The 21,895-nt window shown below is 39.8% G+C and overlaps 1 protein-coding gene across 5 annotated transcripts in view; it reads left to right on the forward strand.

The window, feature by feature from the left end:
- Positions 1-21,645, forward strand: part of ZC3H12B (zinc finger CCCH-type containing 12B) — a 116,931-nt gene extending 95,286 nt beyond the window's left edge. For all 5 annotated transcript variants that reach the window (XM_056540852.1, XM_056540855.1, XM_056540856.1 and 2 more), the window contains exon 6: positions 13,887-21,645. In XM_056540852.1, the coding sequence (XP_056396827.1) occupies positions 13,887-15,319 (1,433 nt within the window). In that variant the 3' untranslated portion in view covers positions 15,320-21,645. The remainder of the gene's footprint in view (positions 1-13,886) is intronic.
- The last annotated feature ends 250 nt before the right edge of the window (positions 21,646-21,895 follow it).

Below are 21,895 nucleotides of genomic sequence, written 5' to 3' on the forward strand. Positions count from 1 at the left end.
GTATTTCCATATTTGAGAGAAATTGGGTTACAAATGTTGGTGGGCTTTTTCTCCTTTTTACCCTTGTAAAAATGAAAAAAAAAAAAAATTGGGCTATAAGAACATGTTAGTGTAATAAATGAAGATTTTGAGTTTTCTCCTCCACCTTGCTGCTATTCCTGTGAAACACCTAAAGGGTTAAACTTTCTGAATGTCATTTTGAATACTTTGAGGGGTGCAGTTTCTCTAATGGGGGCCCCACAAATCCACTTCAAATTGATCTGGTCCCTAAAATTTTGAAATTTCAGATTTTGAATTTTTTTGTGAAAATATGGAAAATTGATGCTATACTCTGAACTTTTACCACTATCTTAGAGGGGTTATCCAGGAAAAAAAACTTTTTTTTTTTTTATATATCAACTTGCTCCAGAAAGTTAAACAGATTTGTCAATTAAAAAATATATAAATATATGTGTATCGGCGCTATGGTGTCTACGTAACTAATAATCCACTTACTTAGTATCTGAAGGGATCATACAGTCCTAGTGTGCAGATGAAAAAGGAGCTTCTGTGTTCACTACAATAAAAAAGCAAATAAATAATAATAGACTTGTGTGTTGTACTCCAGATTACATTTGTCCATAGGCATAAGCATTCAATAGAAAGTAAAAGCAGATGGCTACTCTAACTAGCACTACATGTGCTGATGTCCGTGGTACCTGCTTCCTATTGCTGATGCACGTAGTTTTGCTGCGGAATACGTTTTTCTTTAGTTCTTACGTCCGTTCCGGGTAACTTTGGGGGGCTCCAAATAGAGATCCTCTGCTGAGCGATGAGATGTACTGTACCAGGGGGCTGAACGCCAGGAGATCTGCTCCGGCCGGAAGAGTCTCAACGGCTGGCTTCCCTGGTGTAATAGCGCTTATCCGTAACCCAGGTTCTGCTAGTGACGTCACTACTGCATGGGCCTGGGGCCAAAAAGGATATAACGCGTTTCGGAAAATACATTTTCCTTCCTCAGAGATCATAGATGGTATGGGGTCACGGCTATTTATACTAGAAGCTGTCCATCATTCATCTATTGGTGTCATCCAGGTTATTGGTATGTATTTTAATGAACTTCCTTCATTTCTCTATTTTTTGATTTGGAGATTGTTCCTTAAGTAGAGACAGCAGCCCCTGTGTATAAAACGCATCAAAAACTCACTTAAATACCGCACAGTGTGAATATGGTCCAAGTAAGAAAAATTATGAAAAAGATGAATAATAATATATGATGGCTTACTCAGAGTCCAAAGCAATATATTACAAGTAAGCAAACATTTCAAAGTCCGTGTTTAAACCAAAAGGAACCATGAAATTTAAATTGAACATCCATCTGCCCTCTGCTCTAGACATAGCCGCTATATAGTCGCCCCCCTCTGCAATGTTTTTTTTATTTGTTCTATTCCAAAAAAGTGGGATCCAGAAAATGAGGCATTATGTTTGTTTAGGTAATGCCTGGATAGGGGGTGTCCTAAAAATTTTCTACCAATGTAAAAAATGTTAGGGCACCCTTTATCCAATCATTATCTAAACATAATGCCTCATTTTCTGGATCCCACTTTTCCTTTCAGTACTTATGAGCTTCTGAAGTTAAGGTTGTTATTTTCTGTCTAAGTGCTCTCTGATGACACGTGTCTCGAGAACCGCCCAGTTTAGAAACAAATCCCCATAGCAAACCTCTTCTAAACTGGGCGGTTCCCGAGACACGTGTCATCAGAGAGCACTTAGACAGAAAAGAATAACCTTAACTTCAGAAGCTCATAAGTACTGAAAGGATTATGATTTTTTAATAGAAGTAATTTAAAATCTGTTTAACTTTCTGGAGCCAGTTGATATATATAAAAAAAATGTTTTTCCTGGAATACCCCTCTAAGGACCCTTGACGTACGTCATGACACCCTGGTACTTAAGGACCCATGACGTACGCGTCACGTACGTCATGGAGAATTCCGGCCCCCGCCGGGCGGGGATTGGTCCGGGATGCCTGCTGAAATCATTCAGCAGGCATCCCGTGCAAACGCCCAGGGGGGGTCATCAGAAACAACCCCCCCCCCTCCCATGTCTGCGATCGCGGCAAATCGCAAGTGAATTCACACTTGCAATTTGCGCAATTCCGGGTCCTTACGGGTCTATGGTGACCCAGTAACCCAGAATATAAGGGGGATCGTGGTTGTCTAAGACACCTACGATCCCCCTGAAGGGATAGGAGTGAGGTGGCAGGGGTGCCACCCCTTCTATTGTTCGCCAGAAGCGACGAGCAATAGCAGATCGGGGGCGGGGGGGGGTTAACTTTCGTTTTCCCCGTCCTGCCCACCCACAGAACGGGGAAACCCGACAGGGACCGGCGCCGAAGGTCACTTACCTGTCCAAAGGCTGCGGGCGACGGAGATCCGCGGGCGGCGATGTCGTGCGGCTGGATCCTACGGACGCTGGTGTGTTGCCTAGTAACATCTGGAGGGTACAGTTTGAGACCACTATACAGTGGTCTCTAACTGTAGCCCTCCAGATGTTGCAAAGCTACAACTCCCAGCATGCCCAGACAGCTGTTTGGGCATGCTGGAATATGTAGTTTTGAAACAGCTGGAAGGCTACAGTTTGAGACCACTATACAGTGGTCTCTAAACTCTATCCCTCCAGATCTTGCAAAACTACAAGTCCTAGCATGCCCAAACAGCTGTTTGCTGTCTGGGCATGCTGGGATTTGTAGTTTTGCAACATCTGGAGGGTCACTGTTTGGAGATCACTTTGCATTGTTCTCTAAAACTGTAGCCCTCCAGATTTTGCAAAACTGCAAATCCCAGCATGCTCAAACAGCTGTCTCGGCATGCTGGGAGTTGTAGTTGCGTAGCTCCAGCTGTTGCATAACTATATCTCCCAGCATGCCCTTTGGTGATCAGTACATGCTGGGAGTTGTAGTTTTGCAACAGCTGGAGGCACACTGGTTGGAAAATATTGAGTTAGGTAACAGAACCTAACTGAAGGTATTCCAACCAGTATGCCTCCAGCTGTTGCAAAAGTACAACTCCCAGCATGCACGGTCTGTCAGTACATGCTGGGAGATGTAGTTTTGAAACAGCTGAAGGTTTGCCCCCCCCCCCCCCCCCCCCCCCCCCATGTGAACGTACAGGGTACATTCACACGGGCAGGTTTACAGTAAGTTTCCTGCTTCAAGTTTGGTCTGCGGCAAATTTTTTGCCGCAGCCCAAACTCCTGGCTCACCGTAACATGTCAGTGCGAATGTACCCTAAAAACACTACACTTCACAAAATAAAGGGTGAAACACTACATATACACCCCTTACACTGTCGTTCCCCCCCCCCCCCCCCCCCAAATAAAAATTAAAAACGGATTGTGTGGCAGTGTTTCCAAAACGGAGCCTCCAGCTGTTGCAAAACAACAACTTACAGCATTTCTGGACAGCCACTAACTGTCCAGGCATGCTGGGACTTTAGCAACAGCTGAAGGCACCATGTTAGGGGTATTCCACACCAGTGATTCCTAATGTCCACCCCTATGCAATCCCTAATTTAGTCCTCAAATGTGCATGACACTCTCTCACTTTGGAACCCTGTCGTATTTCAAGGAAACTGTTTAGGGCCACATATGGGGTATTTCCGTACTCAGGAGAAATTGCACTACAAATTTTGGGGGGCTTTTTCTCCTTTTACCCCTTATGAAAAGGAAAAGTTGGGGGCTACACCAGCTTGTTAGTATAAAAAAATAAACATTTTTACACTAACATGCTGGTGTTGCCCCCATACTTTTTATTTTCACAAGCATTAAAAGGAAAAAAAGACCCCCAAAATTTGTAACGCAGTTTCTCCTGAGTACGGAAATACCCCATATGTGGGTGTAAAATGCTCTGCGGGTGTACAACAAGGCTCAGGAGTGAGAGTGCACTATGTAAGTTTGAGGCCTAAATTGGTGATTTGCACAGGGGTGGCTGATTTTACAGCGGTTCTGACTTAAACGCAAAAAAAGAAATACCCACATGTGACCCTATTTTGGAAACTACACCCCTCACGGAATGTAACAAGGGGTATAGTGAGCCTGAACACCCCACAGGTGTTTAATGAAAATTCTTCAAAGTTGGATGGAAAAATGGAAAAAAAATTTCACTAAAATGCTGGTGTTACCCTAAATTTTTCATTTTCACAAGGGAAAATAGGAAAAAAGCCCCCCAAAATTTGTAACCCCATTTCTTCTGAGTAAGAACATACCCCATATGTGGATGTAAAGTGCTCTGCGGGCGAACTACTCTGCTCAGAAGAGATGGAGCACCATTGGGCTTTTGAAGAGAAAATTTGTCCGGAATTGAAGGCCACGTGTGTTTACAAAGCCCCCATAGTGCCAGAACAATAGACCCCCCCACATGTGACCCCATTTTGGAAACTACACCCCTCACGTAATGTAATAAGGGGTACAGTGAGCATTTGCGCCCCACAGGTGTCTGACAGATTTTTGGAATAGTGGTCCGTGAAAATGAAAAATGTAGTTTTTCATTTGCACAGCCCACTGTTCCAAAGATCTGTCAAACGCCAGTGGGGTGTAAATACTCACTGCACTCCTTATTAAATTCTGTGAGGGGTGTAGTTTCCAAAATAGGGTCACATGTGGGGGGGTCCACTGTTCTGGCACCACGGGGGACTTTGTAAACGCACATGGCCCCTGACTTCCATTCCAAACAATTTTTTTTCCCAAAAGCTCAATGGCGCTCCTTCTCTTCTGAGCATTGTAGTGCGCCAGCAGAGCACTTGACGTCCACACATGGGGTATTTCCATACTCAGAAGAGATGGGGTTACAAATTTTGGGTGGCATTCTGTCCTATTATCACTTGTAAAAATTATAAATTTGAGGGAAAACTAGCATTTTAATGAAAAAAATAAAAAATAATAATTTACACATCCAACTTTAACGAAAAGTCGTCAAACACTTGTGGGGTGTTAAGGCTCACTGGACCCCTTGTTACGTTCCTTGAGGGGTGTAGTTTCCAAAATAGTATGCCATGTGGTTTTTTTGTTTTTTTTTTTGCTGTCCTGGCACCATAGGGGCTTCCTAAATGGGACATGCCCCCCAAAAACCATTTCAGCAAAATTTGATTTTCAAAAGCCAAATGTGACTACTTCTCTTCTGAGCATTGTAGTTTGTCCTAACATGGGGTATTTCCATACTCGGAAGAGATGGGGTTACAAAGTTTGGGGGGCATTTTGTCCTATTATCCCTTGTAAAAATTTAAAATTTAGAGGGAAAACTAGCATTTTAGTGGGAAAAAAATAATCATTTACATATCCAACTTTAACGAAAAGTCGTCAAACATTTGTGGGGTGTTAAGGCTCACTGGACCCCTTGTTACGTGCCTTGAGGGGTGTAGTTTCCAAAATAGTATGCCATGTGGTTTTTTTTTTATTTTTGTTTTTTTTGTTTTTTTTTTTGCTGGCACCATAAGGGCTTCCTAAATGTGACATGCCCCCCAAAAACCATTTCAGAAAAAACTCACTCTCCAAAATCCCATTGATGCTCCTTCCCTTCTGAGCCCTCTACTGCGCCCGCCGAACAGTTGACATACACATATGAGGTATTTTCTCTCCATTTTTTACACTGGCATGTTCTTGTAGAGGTAAAAGAAGATTTTGAATTTTCTCCTTCAATTTGCTGCTATTCCTGTGAAACACCTAAAGGGTTAACACACCTTTTGAATGTCATTTTGAATACTTTGAGGGGTGCAGTTTTTATAATGGGGTCATTTGTGTGGTATTTCAAATATGAAGGCCCTTTAAATCCACTTCAAAACTGAACTGGTCCCTGAAAAATTTCGATTTTGAAAATTTTGTGAAAAATTGGAAAATTGCTGCTATACTTTGAAGCCCTCTAATGTCTTCCAAAAGTAAAAACATGTCAACTTTATGATTCAAACATAAAGTAGACATATTGTATATGTGAATCAATATATAATTTATTTGGAATATTCATTTTCCTTATAAGCAGAGAGCTTCAAAGTAAAAAAAAAAAAAAAGCAAAAGTTTAAATTTTTTTCATCAAATTTTTGAATTTTTCACCAAGAAATGATGCAAGTATCGACAACATTTTACCACTAACATAAAGTAGAATATCAATTTTATGAGACAATTTAAATAATATTGTGCTCAGGGTGTGCTAAAATATAACCTTTAATGATCATTATCATAAAAATCACCAAAATTGTAATGTGCCTGTGCACCCCAAAAACAAAAAAAGATCAAACTAATGATACAATTTGCGGTGGTTAAATCCTGAGCATACGGACCCATATTCTGTCCCTGCTGGGACAATGGGCCGGTGTTGCTGATTGATAAGACTAGTACCTGTGACGATAGGGGTATTACATTACCCGACTGTCTAATGGACTAGCATTTATGCCGCAAATTGTATCATTAGTTTGATCTTTTTTTGTTTTTGGGGTGCACAGGCACATTACAATTTAGGTGATTTTTATGATAATGATCATTAAAGGTTATATTTGAGCACAATATTATTTAAATTGTCTCATAAATTGATCTCTTAATGCTGGGTGATTTCGACTGCTTAGCAGGGGTCCATACAGAACCCATTACTCAATACTGTAAAAATTAATATAAAGTAGAATATGTCACGAAAAAAAAAATCTCTGGATCAGAATGATAGGTAAAAGCATTCCAGAGTTGTTTAATGTTTAACCCCTTAAGGACACATGACGTTCTCATACGTCTCCATTTCCGAGTCTTTAAGGACACATGACGTATGAGAACGTCATGTGTTTTACCGGCCCCCCGCAACCATCTGGAGCGGAGCCGATGCCCGATGCCTGCTGAAATCTGGTGGTTGCATAACTACAACTCCCAGCATGCCCGTTGGCTGTCTGACTGCTGAGAGTTGTAGTTTTGCAACAGCTGAAGGCACACTGAGTTAAGTAGCAAACCAGTGTGTCTCCAGCTGTTGCATAACTACAATCCCCAGCATCCCCAGCCAAAGTAGTATGCCTCCAGCTGTTGCATAACTACAAGACCCAGCATGCCCTTCCGCTGTCCGTACATGCTGGGGGTTGTAGCTTTTGCAACAGCTGAAGGCACACTGGTTGCAAAACACTGAGTTTGTTACCAAACTCGGTGTTTCACAACCAGTGTGCCTCCAGCTGTTGCAAAACTACAACTCCCAGCATGCACTGATAGACCGTACATGCTGGGAGTTGTAGTTTTGCAACAGCTGGATGTCCCCCCCCCCCCCCCCCAATGTGAACGTACAGGGTACACTCACATGGGCGGAGGATTACAGTAAGTATCCAGCTGCAAGTTTGAGCTGCGTCAAGTTTTCTGCCGCAGCTCAAACTGCCAGCGAGAAACTACTGTGAACCCCCGCCCGTGTGACTGTACCCTAAAAACACTACACTACACTAACACAAAATAAAATAAAAAGTAAAAAACACTATATATACACATACCCCCACACAGCCCCCCTCCCCAATAAAAATGAAAACGTCTGGTACGCCACTGTTTCCAAAACGGAGCCTCCAGCTGTTGCAAAACTACTCCCAGTATTGCCAGATAGCCGTTGACTGTCTAGGCATGCTGGGAGTTTTACAACAGCTGGAGGCACTCTGTTTGGGCATCGCTGGCGTAGAATACCCCTATGTCCACCCCTATGCAAGTCCCTAATTTAGGCCTCAAATGCGCATGGCGCTCTCACTTTGGAGCCCTGTCGTATTTCAAGGCAACAGTTTAGGGTCACATATGGGGTATCGCCGTACTCGGGAGAAATTGGGTTACAAATTTTGGGGGGTATTTTCTGCTATTACCCTTTTTAAAAATGTAAAATGTTTGGGAAAACAAGCATTTTAGGTAAAAAAAAAAATATATATTTTTTTACATATGCAAAATTCGTGAAACACCTGTAGGGTATTAAGGTTCACATTACCCCTTGTTACGTTCCCCGAGGGGTCTCGTTTCCAAAATGGTATGCCATGTGGGTTTTTTTTTTTTTTTTTTTTTTTTTTTGCTGTCCTGGCACCATAGGGGCTTCCTAAATGCAGCATGCCCCCAGAGCAAAATTTGCTTTCAAAAAGCCAAATGTGACTCCTTCTCTTCTGAGACCTGTAGTGCGCCAGCAGAGCACTTTTCACCCCCATATGGGGTGTTTTCTGAATCGGGAGAAATTGGGCTTCAAATTTTGGGGGGTATTTTCTGCTATTACCCTTTTTAAAAATGTAAAATTTTTGGGAAACCAAGCATTTTAGGTAAAAAATTTTTTTTTTTTTTTTTACATATGCAAAAGTCGTGAATCACCTGTGGGCCGAACACTTTACATAGACATATGAGGTATGTGCTTACTCAAGAGAAATTGGGTTTCAAATACCCCTTGCAAAAAATTGGGTCTACAAGAACATGCGAGTGTAAAAAATTAAGATTTTGAATTTTCTCCTTCACTTTGCTGCTATTCCTGTGAAGCACCTAAAGGGTTAATACACTTACTGAATGTCATTTTGAATACTTTGGGGGGGTGTAGTTTTTATAATGGGGTCTTTTATGGGGTATTTCTAATATGAAGACCCTTCAAATACACTTCAAAACTGAACAGGACCCTGAAAAATAGTGAGTTTGAAAATTTTGTGAAAAATTTCAAAATTGCTGCTGAACTTTGAAGCCCTCTGGTGTCTTCCAAAAGTAAAAACTCATAAATTTTATGATGCAAACATAAAGTAGACATATTGTATATGTGAACCCAAAAAAAATATATTTTGAATATCCATTTTCCTTAGAAGCAGAGAGCTTCAAAGTTAGAAAAATGCAAAATTTTCATTTTTTTCATCAAATTTGGGGATTTTTCACCAAGAAAGGATGCAAGTTACCATAAAATTTTACCACTAAGTTAAAGTAGAATATGTCACGAAAAAACAATCTCAGTCAGAATAACTAAAAGCATTCCAGGGTTATTAATGTTTAAAGTGACAGTGGTCAGAATTGCAAAAAACGCTCCGGTCCTTAAAATGGCCTGGTCCTTAAGGGGTTAAAGTGACAGTGGTCAGATGTGCAAAAAATGGCCGCGTCCTACAGTGAAAATTGGCTGGGTCCTCAAGGGGTTAAGGTCAAAATGGGCTGCGTCCTTAGGGATGAAGCCCATTTTGACCTTAACCTCCTAAGGACGCAGGGTTTTTCAGTTTTTGCATTTTAGTTTTTTCCTCCTTACCTTTTAAAAATCGTAACCCTTTCAATTTTCCACCTAAAAAGTCATATTATGGCTTATTTTTAGCATCACCAATTCTACTTTGCAGTGACATTAGTAATTTTACCAAAAAATCCACGGCGAAACGGAAAAAAAAAAAATCATTGTGCAACAAAATCGAAGAAAAAACGCAATTTTTGTAACTTTTGGGGGCTTCCGTTTCTACAAAGTACATATTTCTGTATAAATACACCTTATCATTATTCTGTAGGTCCATACGGTTAAAATGATACCCTACTTATATAGGTTTGATTTTGTCGTACTTCTGGAAAAAATCATAACTACATGCAGGAAAATGTATTTAAGTTTAAAATGTCCTCTTTTGACCCCTATAACTTGTTTATTTTTCCACATACAGGGAGGTTTGAGGGCTCATTTTTTGCGCCGTGATCTGAAGATTTTATCGGTTCTATATTTGTTCTGATCGGACTTTTTTGATCACTTTTTATTCATTTTTTAATGGTATAAAAAGTGACCAAAAATAAGCTTTTTTGGACTTTGGAATTTTTTTACGTGTACACCATTGACCGTGCGGTTTAATTAACAATACATTTTTATAGTTTGTTTACGCACGCGGCGATACCACATATGTTTTTTTTTTTTTTTACGCAGTTTTTTTTTTTTATGGGAAAAGGGGGGTGATTAAAACTTTTATTAGGGAAGGGGTTAAATGATCTTTATGAACACTTTTTTTTTTTTTTTTTTACTTTTTGTTTTGCAGTGTTATAGCTCCCATAGGGGCCTATAACATTACATACACTGATCTTTTATACAGATCACTGGCATGTTTTAACACGCCTGTGATCATTGTTATCAGCGCTGTACTGCTCCTGCCTGGATCTCAGGCACGGAGCAGTCCTTCGCCGATCGGACACCGAGGAGGCAGGTAGGGTCCCTCCCGGTGTCCTGTAAGCTGTTTGGGATGCCGTGATTTCACCTCGGCGGTCCCGAACAGCCCGCCTGAGCAGCCGGGAAAGTTTCACATCTGCTTAGTCCGTCTCTTCTTTGTCTCGTCCGATCTGCGTTTGATTGCTCGAAAGCCTGAGCTACAGGCTTAAAGGGATACTCCGGTGAAAACCTTTTTTCTTTTAAATCAACTGGTGCCAGAAAGTTAAACAGATTTGTAAATTACTTCTATTAAAAAATCTTATTTCTTCCTGTACTTATTAGCTACTGAATACTACAGAGGAAATTCTTTTCTTTTTCGAATTCTCTCTGATGACATCACGAGCACAGTGCTCTTTGCTGACATCATTATAATAATAATAACTCTTTATTTATTGTTGTCCTTAGTGGGATTTGAACCCAAGGCCCCAGCACTGCAAGGCAGCAGTGCTAACCACTGAGCCACCATGCTGCCCATAACATACATCCGCTTTGCACGGTTGCTAAAATGGACAGAGATGTCAGCAGAGAGCACTGTGCTCGTAATGTCATCAGTGTTCCAAAAAGAAAGGAATTTCCTCTGTATCATTTAGCAGCTAATAAGTACTGGAAGGATTAAGATTTTTTTATAGAAGTAATTTACAAATATGTTTAACTTTCTGTCACCAGTTGATTTAAAAGAAAAAAGGTTTTCACCGGAGTACCCCTTTAAGCAATCAAGCCCCTATTACGCTGATCCATGCAAAGCTATGGCTTTGCAGGGATCAGGGTAAAAGATCAGTGTGTGCAGTGTCATAGCCCCCTATGCGAGCTATAACACTGCAAAAAAAAAAAAAAAGTGAAAAAAAAAAAGTTAACAAAGGTCATTTAACCCCTTCCCTAATAAAAGTTTGAATCCTCCCCCCCCCCCCTTTTCCCACAAAAAAAAAAAATACTGTGTATCGCCGCGTGCGTAAATGTCCAAACTATATAAATATATTGTTAATTAAACCGCAAGCTCAATGGCGTACGCGCAAAAAAATTCCAAAGTCCAAAATATCGTATTTTTGGTCACTCTTTATATCATAAAAAGCAATCAAAAAGTCATCAATGCAAAAATGGTACCGATAAAAACTTCAGAACATGACGCAAAAAATTAGCCCTCATACTGCCCCATACGCGGAAGAATAAAAAAAAGTTAGAGGGGTCATAAGATGACAATTTTAAACGTATAAATTTTCCTGCATGTAGTTATGATTTTTTTCAGAAGTGCGACAAAATCAAACCTATATAAGTAGGGTATAATTTTAACTGTATGGACCTACAGAATAAAGATAAGGTGTCATCTTTACCAAAAAATGCACTGCCTAGAAACTGAAACCCCCAAAATTTACAAAATGGCATTTTATTTTCAATCTTGTTGCACAATTAATTTTTTTTTCTGTTTCGCCATGGATTTTTTGGTAAAATAACTGTCACTGCAAAGTAGAATTGGTAACGCAAAAAATAAGCCATCGTATGGAATTTTATGTGCAAAATTGAAAGCGTTATGATTTTTAGAAGGTGATGAGGTAAAAATAAAAATGCAAAAATGGAAAAACCCCTTAAGGGGTTAAGGACCAGGCAAATTTTTGTTTTTGCACTTTCGTTCTTTCCCCCTCCCCTTCTAAAAATCATAACTCTTTCAATTTTGCACCTACAGACCCATATAAGGGCTTGTTTTTTTGCGCCATTAATTGTACTTTGTAATGACATCAATCATTTAATAACAAAATCTACTGCAAAACCAAAAAATATCTATTTGTGTGATAAATGTAAAAAAAAAAAAAAAAATTTTGTAACTTTTGGGGGCTTCCATTTCTACACAGTGCAATTTTCGGTAAAACTGACGCCTTATATTTGTTCTGTATGTCCATATGGTCACAAGGATACCCAATTTATGTAGGTTTTATTTTAGATTACTACTTTAAAAAAAATTATAACTACATGCACCAAAATTAATATGTTTAAATGGACACCGTCATCCCCTTTTTTTCAGTGGGCACGGTCATTTTTTTTTCTATATGTTGTAGTACTTATGTACTACAACTTATCTCTAATATACTTCAATTTTTTTTTTTCTGTCAAAGTATATTATTTTAATTACCTCTTGAAAATCCGGCCACTAGGGGTTTCCCTCCTAGTGGCCGGCTGCAGGGCGGATGACGTCACAGCTGAATTAGGACTGATGCTGGCCAGGCATCAGTCCGAATTCAGTCCGCCTGCGCTTGCTCCCAGCCTGTCAATCAGACAGGCGGGAGCGAGCGCTATGAACACCAGGGTGATTCAAATTTTTAATAGGGAATGGGTTCATTCACTTTTATTCACTTATATTTTTAGCCCCCATGGAGGGCTATAACATGCAATCTTCTAATATCATATACTGATCAATGTTATGCCATATCATAGCATTGATCATTCTTATTGGCGCTCTGCTGCTCTAGCCTGCATAGCAGGCTAGGAGCAATAGAAAACCAATTGGATGGCGAGGAGGCAGGTAAGGGCCCTCCCGCCATCCACTCAGCTGATTGGGACCTGCGATGTCGCCGCGGATGTCCCGCCCAGCTCCACTGAGCCACCGGCACCGCTAACCCCACATTTTAGACGTTGTGATTATCTTTGATCGCAGCATCTAAAGGGTTGATGCTGGGCATCGGCTTGCTCGGTTGGGCCCGGCATTAGCCATGGGTCCTGGCTACCTGTATCAACCGGGAACCACCGAATTTAAACCACTCTCAGCTCGTGAGAACTGTTTAAACCCTGTTAATGGGACCAGGGCATACAGGTACGCCCCTGGTCCTTAAGTCCTAGGACGCGAGGGCGTACCTGTACCGTACTTTCCCAGGATGGGTTAAGGGGTTAAAAATGTTATGTGACTTTTAATGTAAAAAAAAAAAATCTGTAGTCAACGCATCAGACTGCCAATCAGCTAATCGCTGACCACAGCAATGTCTCCTCCATCTCGGCCAGTGATTGGCTGAACAGCAATGTGTCCCAATACTTTTCTCCATATAATGTAAGTTTTGAGAATGGTTTTGTAGTTATATCTCCTATTACTCCAAGAGGTATTCTAGGAGGTTATAGGTCTTATTTAACTAATTTAAAGCTCATGCCTCCCTAGGCACTTGGACTGAATACACCCCACTATGGAGATTCCACACGTCATATTATTTCCTTGCAGATCTGTTTAATTACGCAGCAAACACAGCATGATTTACATTCACCATGGATCTCACCCTATACACAGTAAATATTAAAATCACAAATTCACAATATGACCGGCTGTGGCCGCAAATCTGAAGGTAAAATTCGTAACTGTTCTGACCCATGTTGATTCTACCAAATGAGAGGGGGGAAAAATAAAGATATATATATGTGTGTGTATATTTAATATATTTATTATAAAAATATTTTTTTTTATTACTCACAGGCAGTGGGCACTGCCCCACTGGTACCTAATGGCAAATACAGCCCTGACTATCAGAAAAGAAATATGGAAAAAGTTAGCACAAAAACTCATCACACACAGATAACCTTTTACCACCAACATATCTGGTTACTTATATGTATCCTTTATATTCATGGCATAATTATACACTGAAGTGATTATAATTACAAAAGTAATATTAAATGTTAAACTTATCCCGGAAAACAAAAAAAAATAACAGAACAGGAGCTTTAGTGTTTATTTTAAAAATTTCTTAACCTGCTCTTTTTTAACTTTCAGGAAAAAAATGCACCTATGGGCACAAATGCAAGTACTACCACCCTGAGCGAGCAAACCAGCCTTTGAGATCGGTGGCTGATGAACTCCGTATAAGTGCTAAGCTGTCAGCTGTAAAGACAATGAGTGAAGGTGCACTGGTTAAATGTGGAACTGGTTCATCTAATTCCAAGGCAGATGGGTCCATTGAAACTAAACGTATTGCCCCTAAAAGACAATCTGACCCAAGTATTCGTTCTGCAGCTGTAGAACCAGAGCAGAGACTTTCAGCAGCCCGCAAGTCAGAGGCCAACTCAGTGCCATCACTTGTGTCTGCCTTGAGTGTTCCAATCCTGCCTCCTCCTAAGAGCCATGCTGTAAGTGCTTTGAACACTCGCTCAGCAAGTAGTCCAGTACCAGGATCATCGCAGTTTTCCCACCAAAAATCTTCTCTGGAACACATGGCAAGTGTACACTACCCACCAATTTTGGTGACCAACAGCCATGGCAATTCTGTGAGTTATACTGAGGATTATCCAAAATACGAGTCCCTTGGAGATCACGGTTATTACTCTATGCTTAGTGACTTTTCAAACCTAAGCATAAGTGGAATGCACAGCTCAGACTACTACACCTCTGAACAAGACAGAGCAAGTTTTTCTAGGAACTCCAGCCCTTGTCCTGACAGCTGCATGAGCCACACTAGTAGCGATTCCTACTCTTCTTACAATGATCTCTATTTAGGTATCACAGAACAGGGTCTGGAGGATACTATGAAGCCTCAAAGGCCTCCACAGAGTAGGTTGCAACCATTTGTACATGGCTATCATGAAGCACTTACTCGCGTACAAAGCTATGGACAGGAAGAATCCATGCAAATGCCTCGTAAACAGTCCTCTTCACATTTGGCTCTTCACATACAACATCAGTTGGTAGGAGCAAGATCCAGTTGCCCAGGGGATTACCCAGCACCAGAGAACATGCACCCTTCTGCCAATGCTCAGCCTGGTAGAGCTTTAGTCATGACTAGAATGGATAGCATATCTGACTCTCGTCTTTATGAAAGTAACCCCATGCGGCAAAGGAGGCCACCATTGTGCCGTGAACAGCATGCCAGTTGGGATCCTTTACCATGCCCTACAGATTCATATAGCTACCACTCGTACCCACTTAGCAATAGCCTGATGCAACCCTGCTATGAACCAGTGATGGTAAGGAGTATGCCAGAGAAGATGGAACAGCTCTGGAGGTCGCCACACTGGCCAATTATGAGTAGTGAACCCAGAGAGCAACACATCATTCCTGAGCATCAGTATCAAACATACAAGAATTTGTGTAACATCTTTCCACAAGGGGTGGTGCTCTCAGTCATGGAGAAAAACCCACATATGACAGATGCACAGCAGCTTGCAGCTGTCATTGTTTCCAAGTTGAGATCAGGCCATCACCACTGTTAATTCCCACCTTTATTGTCTGGACAATAGTATCTATTGATCAAGTTGCCTGAATAAAACCTGGCAGTGTTCTACACCTTTTTGCATACTTGGATGACCTAGTTATTAGTTTTCTGCCACCAAGTAATCAATATGTGGACACAACAAACTTTTACTGTATTTATTTTTTTAAGCTAAACTTTGTGATCTTTACAGCATTCCAAGAGGAGTGCATATTTTATTGTATAGGTATATTTATCCCTGCTAAACCTGCATGACAGGTTAAACCTCAGTTCCTTTGGGGGTAAGATCGCTCGTTTCTATTCTTAATAAAGAGGATGGAAGGGCTGGTTAAGCTCTCTGATGCTGGAGTTTCCAGCAGATCATCAAAGCACATGAGCTGCTTGCATTATGTTGTCTCTTCAGCTGTTCATAGAAGCACCTATTCATATTGTTAGCAATTATATTGCATGCCTAATTGTGTACTTGCAGTTTTATTCAATATAAATGTGTGTAGAGATAGATATCTTTATCTATCTGTGTATAGTTTTATCTTAACCTAGTGATTTACAGACCAATATAGAACGTCTTTGTCTTGACTGCACAAAGACACTGTATTCCTGGCCACTTGGATAGGTTTGTATCTTTCAAGGATGACAAACTGCACCTTTTCCAGGTTTTTAATGTACAGTAGTTGAATGTTTGTTTTTTTGTTTCACCTAGGTTCAATTCCATCACCTGTCATACCTCCGTAAAAGCCATATGCCTCTAAATACAATCACTAAATGAATTGTTCTTGTGTCGGAAACATTTACTATGGCTTATTATATTATGATGCCAAATGCAGATTATTTTGTGAAGTATACTGAAATTCTCTATGTAGAAACTCAAAATATACTTAAGAGACGTACAAGTTTTTTAATGTAACATCCTAAACTATCAGAAACATATACACTGATCTTGCTCTACGTCATGGCAGTATCCACCACTGTGGAAAATAAGATTTTGGATGGTTATTTTAGTCTATTTGAATAGATACAGCAGACTGGTTTGTATGTCATGACAAAGATGCTTATCTAAAGGTTTACTAATATAACAATGGGAGTAATAACATTGAATGTGCAGTTGAGCACATTTCCTTATGATGAGGATCTAGTATGTGCATGTTTTTCCCTTTAAATATAATTTTAATGTTTTGAGGTTTCTGCACTATAGTTTCTGAAATAGATTTGTAAATGTCACTTACGTTAGGTGTGAGTCACCAGAGAGAGACAGCATTGCCATTCAGTGACAGTCATCAGTATATGACCTTTCTATTGCTTAGCATACAAAAGGTAGAACTCTCCTTCCCACTTCTTTCCAGCAGGTACTGGATTACTTTGGTGAAACAGACTTTACTCTTTCTCGATAAAGAATTTCTTTTTTTGTTATTATGTAGTTAGAGAAAATCTCTGCAGATAGCGTTACCTGGCCAGGCATTTTCTTGGTTGTCTTTTGCTGCACTCAGGTTGCTGACCCTTAGCACTATCTTATTTAATTTTTTAAGGCACCCATTGTATAATATTTTAAAGATGTTGAGGCCATTCACAGCCAGTCCTTGTGCTGTGAACTGTTGGCTTCAGTTTTTTCATGAAAGTGTACAAGGGCCAAGCTTAGAGCCCTTTTGTTTCTTCATGAGAAGGTGATAACTGCCTACATGTTTCTTACTGTGAAACAAACGGAACGTCAGGCTGCCGTCAGGGTTTTCTCTGGATATCTGAGGAATGGGTCTTCGGCTGCTCTAATATTCATCCCCCTGTTAAGGAGTCTAGGTAGTTGTTAGCAGCACTTTAATGTCCACATTGAATTACATTATTGTTGGGTATTATTAAGTAATGACAAAAATAGCAGAACTGGGGACATCAAATATAGGCGAGAATGGTCCTTTCCCCCCAGACCAGATCCTAATGTCAGTCTATTCCATATGAAAAAAAAAAAAAGTAGGAGACAGTACTGCAGTGATGACAATCCTGTTTATTATATCATGCAACATTACAGTTTGCGATAAGCTCAGTTGAGCTAAAATGTTGAATGGTGTAAAAAAAAAGATTTTCCTCACTAGGTTGCAGCCTTCTATTCACATTTTTCCATAAGGTGTTTTGTTAAGTCTACAGGATCTATGAACATTACCAAGTAGTTGTAGTCTATAACGTTCTATACCGGAAGAGACTTATCTTAATCAATACACCTTGTAATATTCCAGTTGGAATTATCATCTGCATTCCGTGTTGCCATCATTATTTAGTAGGATTTCATCACTTGAAGATACTTTTGTTTTTAGAAACAGTTTGATCATGTCTAAGACGCAATGAATAATTTCCACAAAAATCCATAGCTAGATCAGCATGTTGCATCCAAAGAAGTGATTAAAATCTAATTTGAACAAAAAAAGAATTTGCTACACTGTGTACCTTTTTTCTACAGCATCCATAGTGATGTTTTATTCTCATAGGGTGATTCTACTGCACAAACTGCAGCAGTACATTATCTTTCCTTTGCCCGCCCATGGCTTAAATGAGTAATCCCAACCATAATATTAACCTGTTGCTCAGTATGGATCAGAGTCTTTAGCAATTTGCTTTATAAACCAAAGGTTCTCTGCTTTTAAGCCTAAAATGTACTACGTAGAAGGTTAGCTTTCATCTGACATTAGAAAGGATTTGTGACTCCAGTAAACTACATTATAGCTTAGCTGGAATCGCTGATCATTAATATAGTAAAAGGTTAAGTTACCCAATGGGTAATAATGTGAATATATTTTACTGGCCATTGCTACATTCCCACATTAGCTTGATCAGCTGAGGGCACCTACCATTACAGATTAATAGCATTCCCCATTTCTAACTAATGTAGTCAAATCCCAAACCAACGACCAGTCTGATGCCAGATGAGATTAAGGGCAGCCGAAATACCCGCCTCACTACCAGAATTGACCTTTTGTTTGTTGATACAAATTGTATCTTTTTTCTTGATTGTATTAAAAAAATGAGGAAAATGTGTGTGTAAATATAGAAATGTACATATATAACCTAAGGGGAAAAATATATACCAACATAAAGTGTAGAATAGTTACAGCAATGCATTTTCACTGCTATGTCTGTGACACTATGTGTCACTTTGTTGTAGTCCATGGTGTGGAAGCCACTTCACTGCCATTGTGCCTGCAGCCCTTTATGTGAAGTACAAGGAGTTACAGGACTGGGCAGCAGTAAGGAGGTTAAATAACTCCTTAATGACTGGGCAATGTAGTTTATAAAGAAACAAGACCTTTTCAAATTCACTTTATTATAAGTAAATCTGTATCTATAAATATCTGTACAGGTAATGCACAGGTACCATGCGCAAACATTACATAATTGTCTTATATTGATTAAGTGTCCTAGGCGCCTGCACACAGTGGAAGCGGACATTTTGTAGACTGTGTCAATGTTCATGCCTGAATAAATACAGAGCATTGTAAAACACCTCACCAATCCTACGTCTGCTGAATTCTTAGGCTGCACTTTCATGTTGCATTAGACAGAATGGCCGCCTCCACTGCGGATAGATGGCAGATACACTTTAAATTGATTTTATGTTCCTAAGTAGGAATTTTAGTATGGGCACTTGGTGTTTTGTAATATATATATATATATATATATAATTATTTTTTTTCTTGTAAAATGTGCACTGCAAAAAGAAGCATTAAGTCCCACTAAAATGCTTATGTGGCAGTATTTGCAAATGTTTGTATTGTGAATTGTACAGCGCTTGTAATTTTCTATTTTTCATGTGTTTGTTGCATGAGATGAAGTATTGTTTTGTTAAGTACAGTAAGTTACTGCCTTTCTGTTAGGCCTGCTCTGGGCCAATAAGCAGGCAGATGTATTTCTGCCATGAATGGGTGAATTTAGTAGTTTAACATTTTATGATATTTCTTCTCATTTTTTTGAGTGTGAAAAAAATGGTAAACTGGGGAAGCATTGAATGAGGTAATTGAAGGGTCTACCCAATATATTCCTGAATTCTGTCACAGGTTGTCAGACCAATTTTAAGGCTTCAGTAGCAGCACTTTTGCAGCAATACGTTTCACATAGAATGTTTGGTATAGAAAAAAGGGGGAATATTGCTTTACACCAGCTGATTAGTGTAAAAATTGTTGCAGATTTTTGCAACATTTACTGAACTCTATGCCAGAAAAGTCTCTTGTGAAATATGCCTAAGGGCCCTATTATCAGTCGAATAGGCTTGTTTGTTGTGCTGATCTCTGGGGTTGGTGCTCATTTACTGTGTGGATCAGGCCATGGAATAGGGCACCAGGAGATAAGTAAACTTCAGTGATGCGTACGTGCTGATTATTACACTTTTGTAATGCATTCAAAAAGGGAGCATTGCCTTATGAAGAGACATGGCTTGTGTATGATCACCCCCCCCCCCCCCCCCCCACCACCCCACGGCCCCGAAAACCACAACAGACTTGTGGCGTAAATTTTGGAGCAAAGTAAGCTAACTAATTAGTAGTCTAAAGTTAAACTACAAAATCTAAAAGGTGTTTTAAATTCAGCGTGATCACTCTTGCTAATTTTTAGACTGTCCAGTCTAAGGGTAGGGACACACGTTGCAAATACATTGCAGATTTTCTGCAGCAGAAGTGGATCCAGAAGGGGACATAATAATGGAAGGTGTACTACTTCCAGTTTCCAGCTGGATCCACTTCTGCCTTTGGCACATTTTCTGCTGCAGAATATCTGCCGTTTTAGTTTCTACCTTCAAGCTGTGTTCCCATACAGGATTTTGGCCTATTTAACATGTCAAAACAAAAGCAAATAGCTGGAAAAAACAGTGTGGGATCATAGCCTCATGCGAAAAAAGCTGAAAATACAGTCCAAAGAACTGAATCGGAACATAGCCTTAATTTGTTCTGTTTAATGATTCAATAGCATTGGTATATCTGGGCTGTTTTTTATACAGGCAAAATAAGTCACAAAAGGGTCACAAAAGAGGTTTCTTGCACATTTGTAATAATTGCAGATGTAAAATTAACCTACAATGTAGCTGACAAACATTTTCCCATTCTTTTTTTTTAGATGTTTTATGTCTCAAAATTATTCCTAAAATAGTGAGAACATAGCCTTCTGTTGTTATTGGGGCATGCTAAACCGGGCAGGTTGCACAGGTGATATTATGTCACTTTGTTCTTGCTATATGTAGTTTATATACTATATGGGGTCTCCAAAGCATCAAATTTAGAGTACGTTCACACGGGCAAATTTAGAAGAGAGTTTCCCACTGCAAGTTTGACCCACAGCAGATTTTCTGCAGCGGAAAATCCACAGCAGACTATTTTGACTTGTAATTTGCTGCAGATTTTCCACTGTGGAAAATCTGCCACAGAAAACCCACAGCAGCTTAAACTTGCATCAGAAAACTTACTGCAAACTCTCTTCTAAATCTACCCATGTGAATTTACCCCTATGCTATGTTCACATGGTGGAATGTCCGCATGGAAAATTTCTGTGCGGACATTTCACAGACAGCGGAACAGCGACAGAATATGCCAGCGTAGGACTGCTCAGAAATGCGCCATCTCATAGACGGCAATGCATTTATTTGTGGAATCTGCAGAAAGAATAGACGTGTCTTTTTTTTTTTTTTCTTCTGCGGACGCCGGAATCGGAATTCCCAGGGCAGAAACATCTGGCACAGAAATTCTGCAGTGTGACCAGTGCAGCAGAATCCTTTTGAAATCAATGGGACTCTGTCTGTGCAGAATTCCACACGTAAATTCTGCCGTGTGAATGTGGCCTTAAGGTTTCCTTGAAAAATTGATTTGAAAAATGCTGGCGCTAATTAATAGCAATTTATTTTACATTTATAATATCAGCCAATTGGGGGGGTTGAAGCTGTTCTCTGGGTAATTTACAATCTGAGAAAGGATTTGCCGTATGGTGGCCATACACATTATATAATAATAGGTTAAAGTGTACCTGTCGCCAACAAAAACCTTTGATATAATGTAGATAATACTATTATATGTATATTTGTAATATACATTGATTAAAAAGTGTGTATATTTTTGGGTGAAAAAATTCTGTCCCTGCAGCTATTGTCTGTGTGTCTTCTGAGGAGTCCAAATACAGGAAGTGAGGGCAGGACAAGCAGGGCTCTGTGCAGGCTCGTCAATCCTCCTGCTCTGTGAGTCGGGAGCGTGTCATAGAGCCTTGGTGCACAGAGCTCTGCTTGTCCACCCACACTTCCTGTATTTGGACTCCCCATAGAGACACACAAACAATAGCTGTAGGGACAAAAATATACCCTTTTTTTTTTTTTTTTTTTTTTTTTTTTGTAAACCAATGTATATTACAAATATACATATAATGGTATTATCTTCATTATATAAAAAGGATTTGTTGATGATAGGTACACTTTAACACTTTAAACCAGTGTTTTCCAACCCAGTCCTCAAGGCACACCAACAGTCCAGGATTTAAATTTTTCCCTGTTCTATTCCAATGGAGTAACTGAAAAAACCCGGAATGTTGGTGTGCCTTGAGGACTGGGTTGGGAAACACTGCTTTAAAC

Source organism: Hyla sarda, chromosome 9 (assembly GCF_029499605.1).
Source record: "Hyla sarda isolate aHylSar1 chromosome 9, aHylSar1.hap1, whole genome shotgun sequence".
Taxonomy (NCBI): domain Eukaryota; kingdom Metazoa; phylum Chordata; class Amphibia; order Anura; family Hylidae; genus Hyla; species Hyla sarda.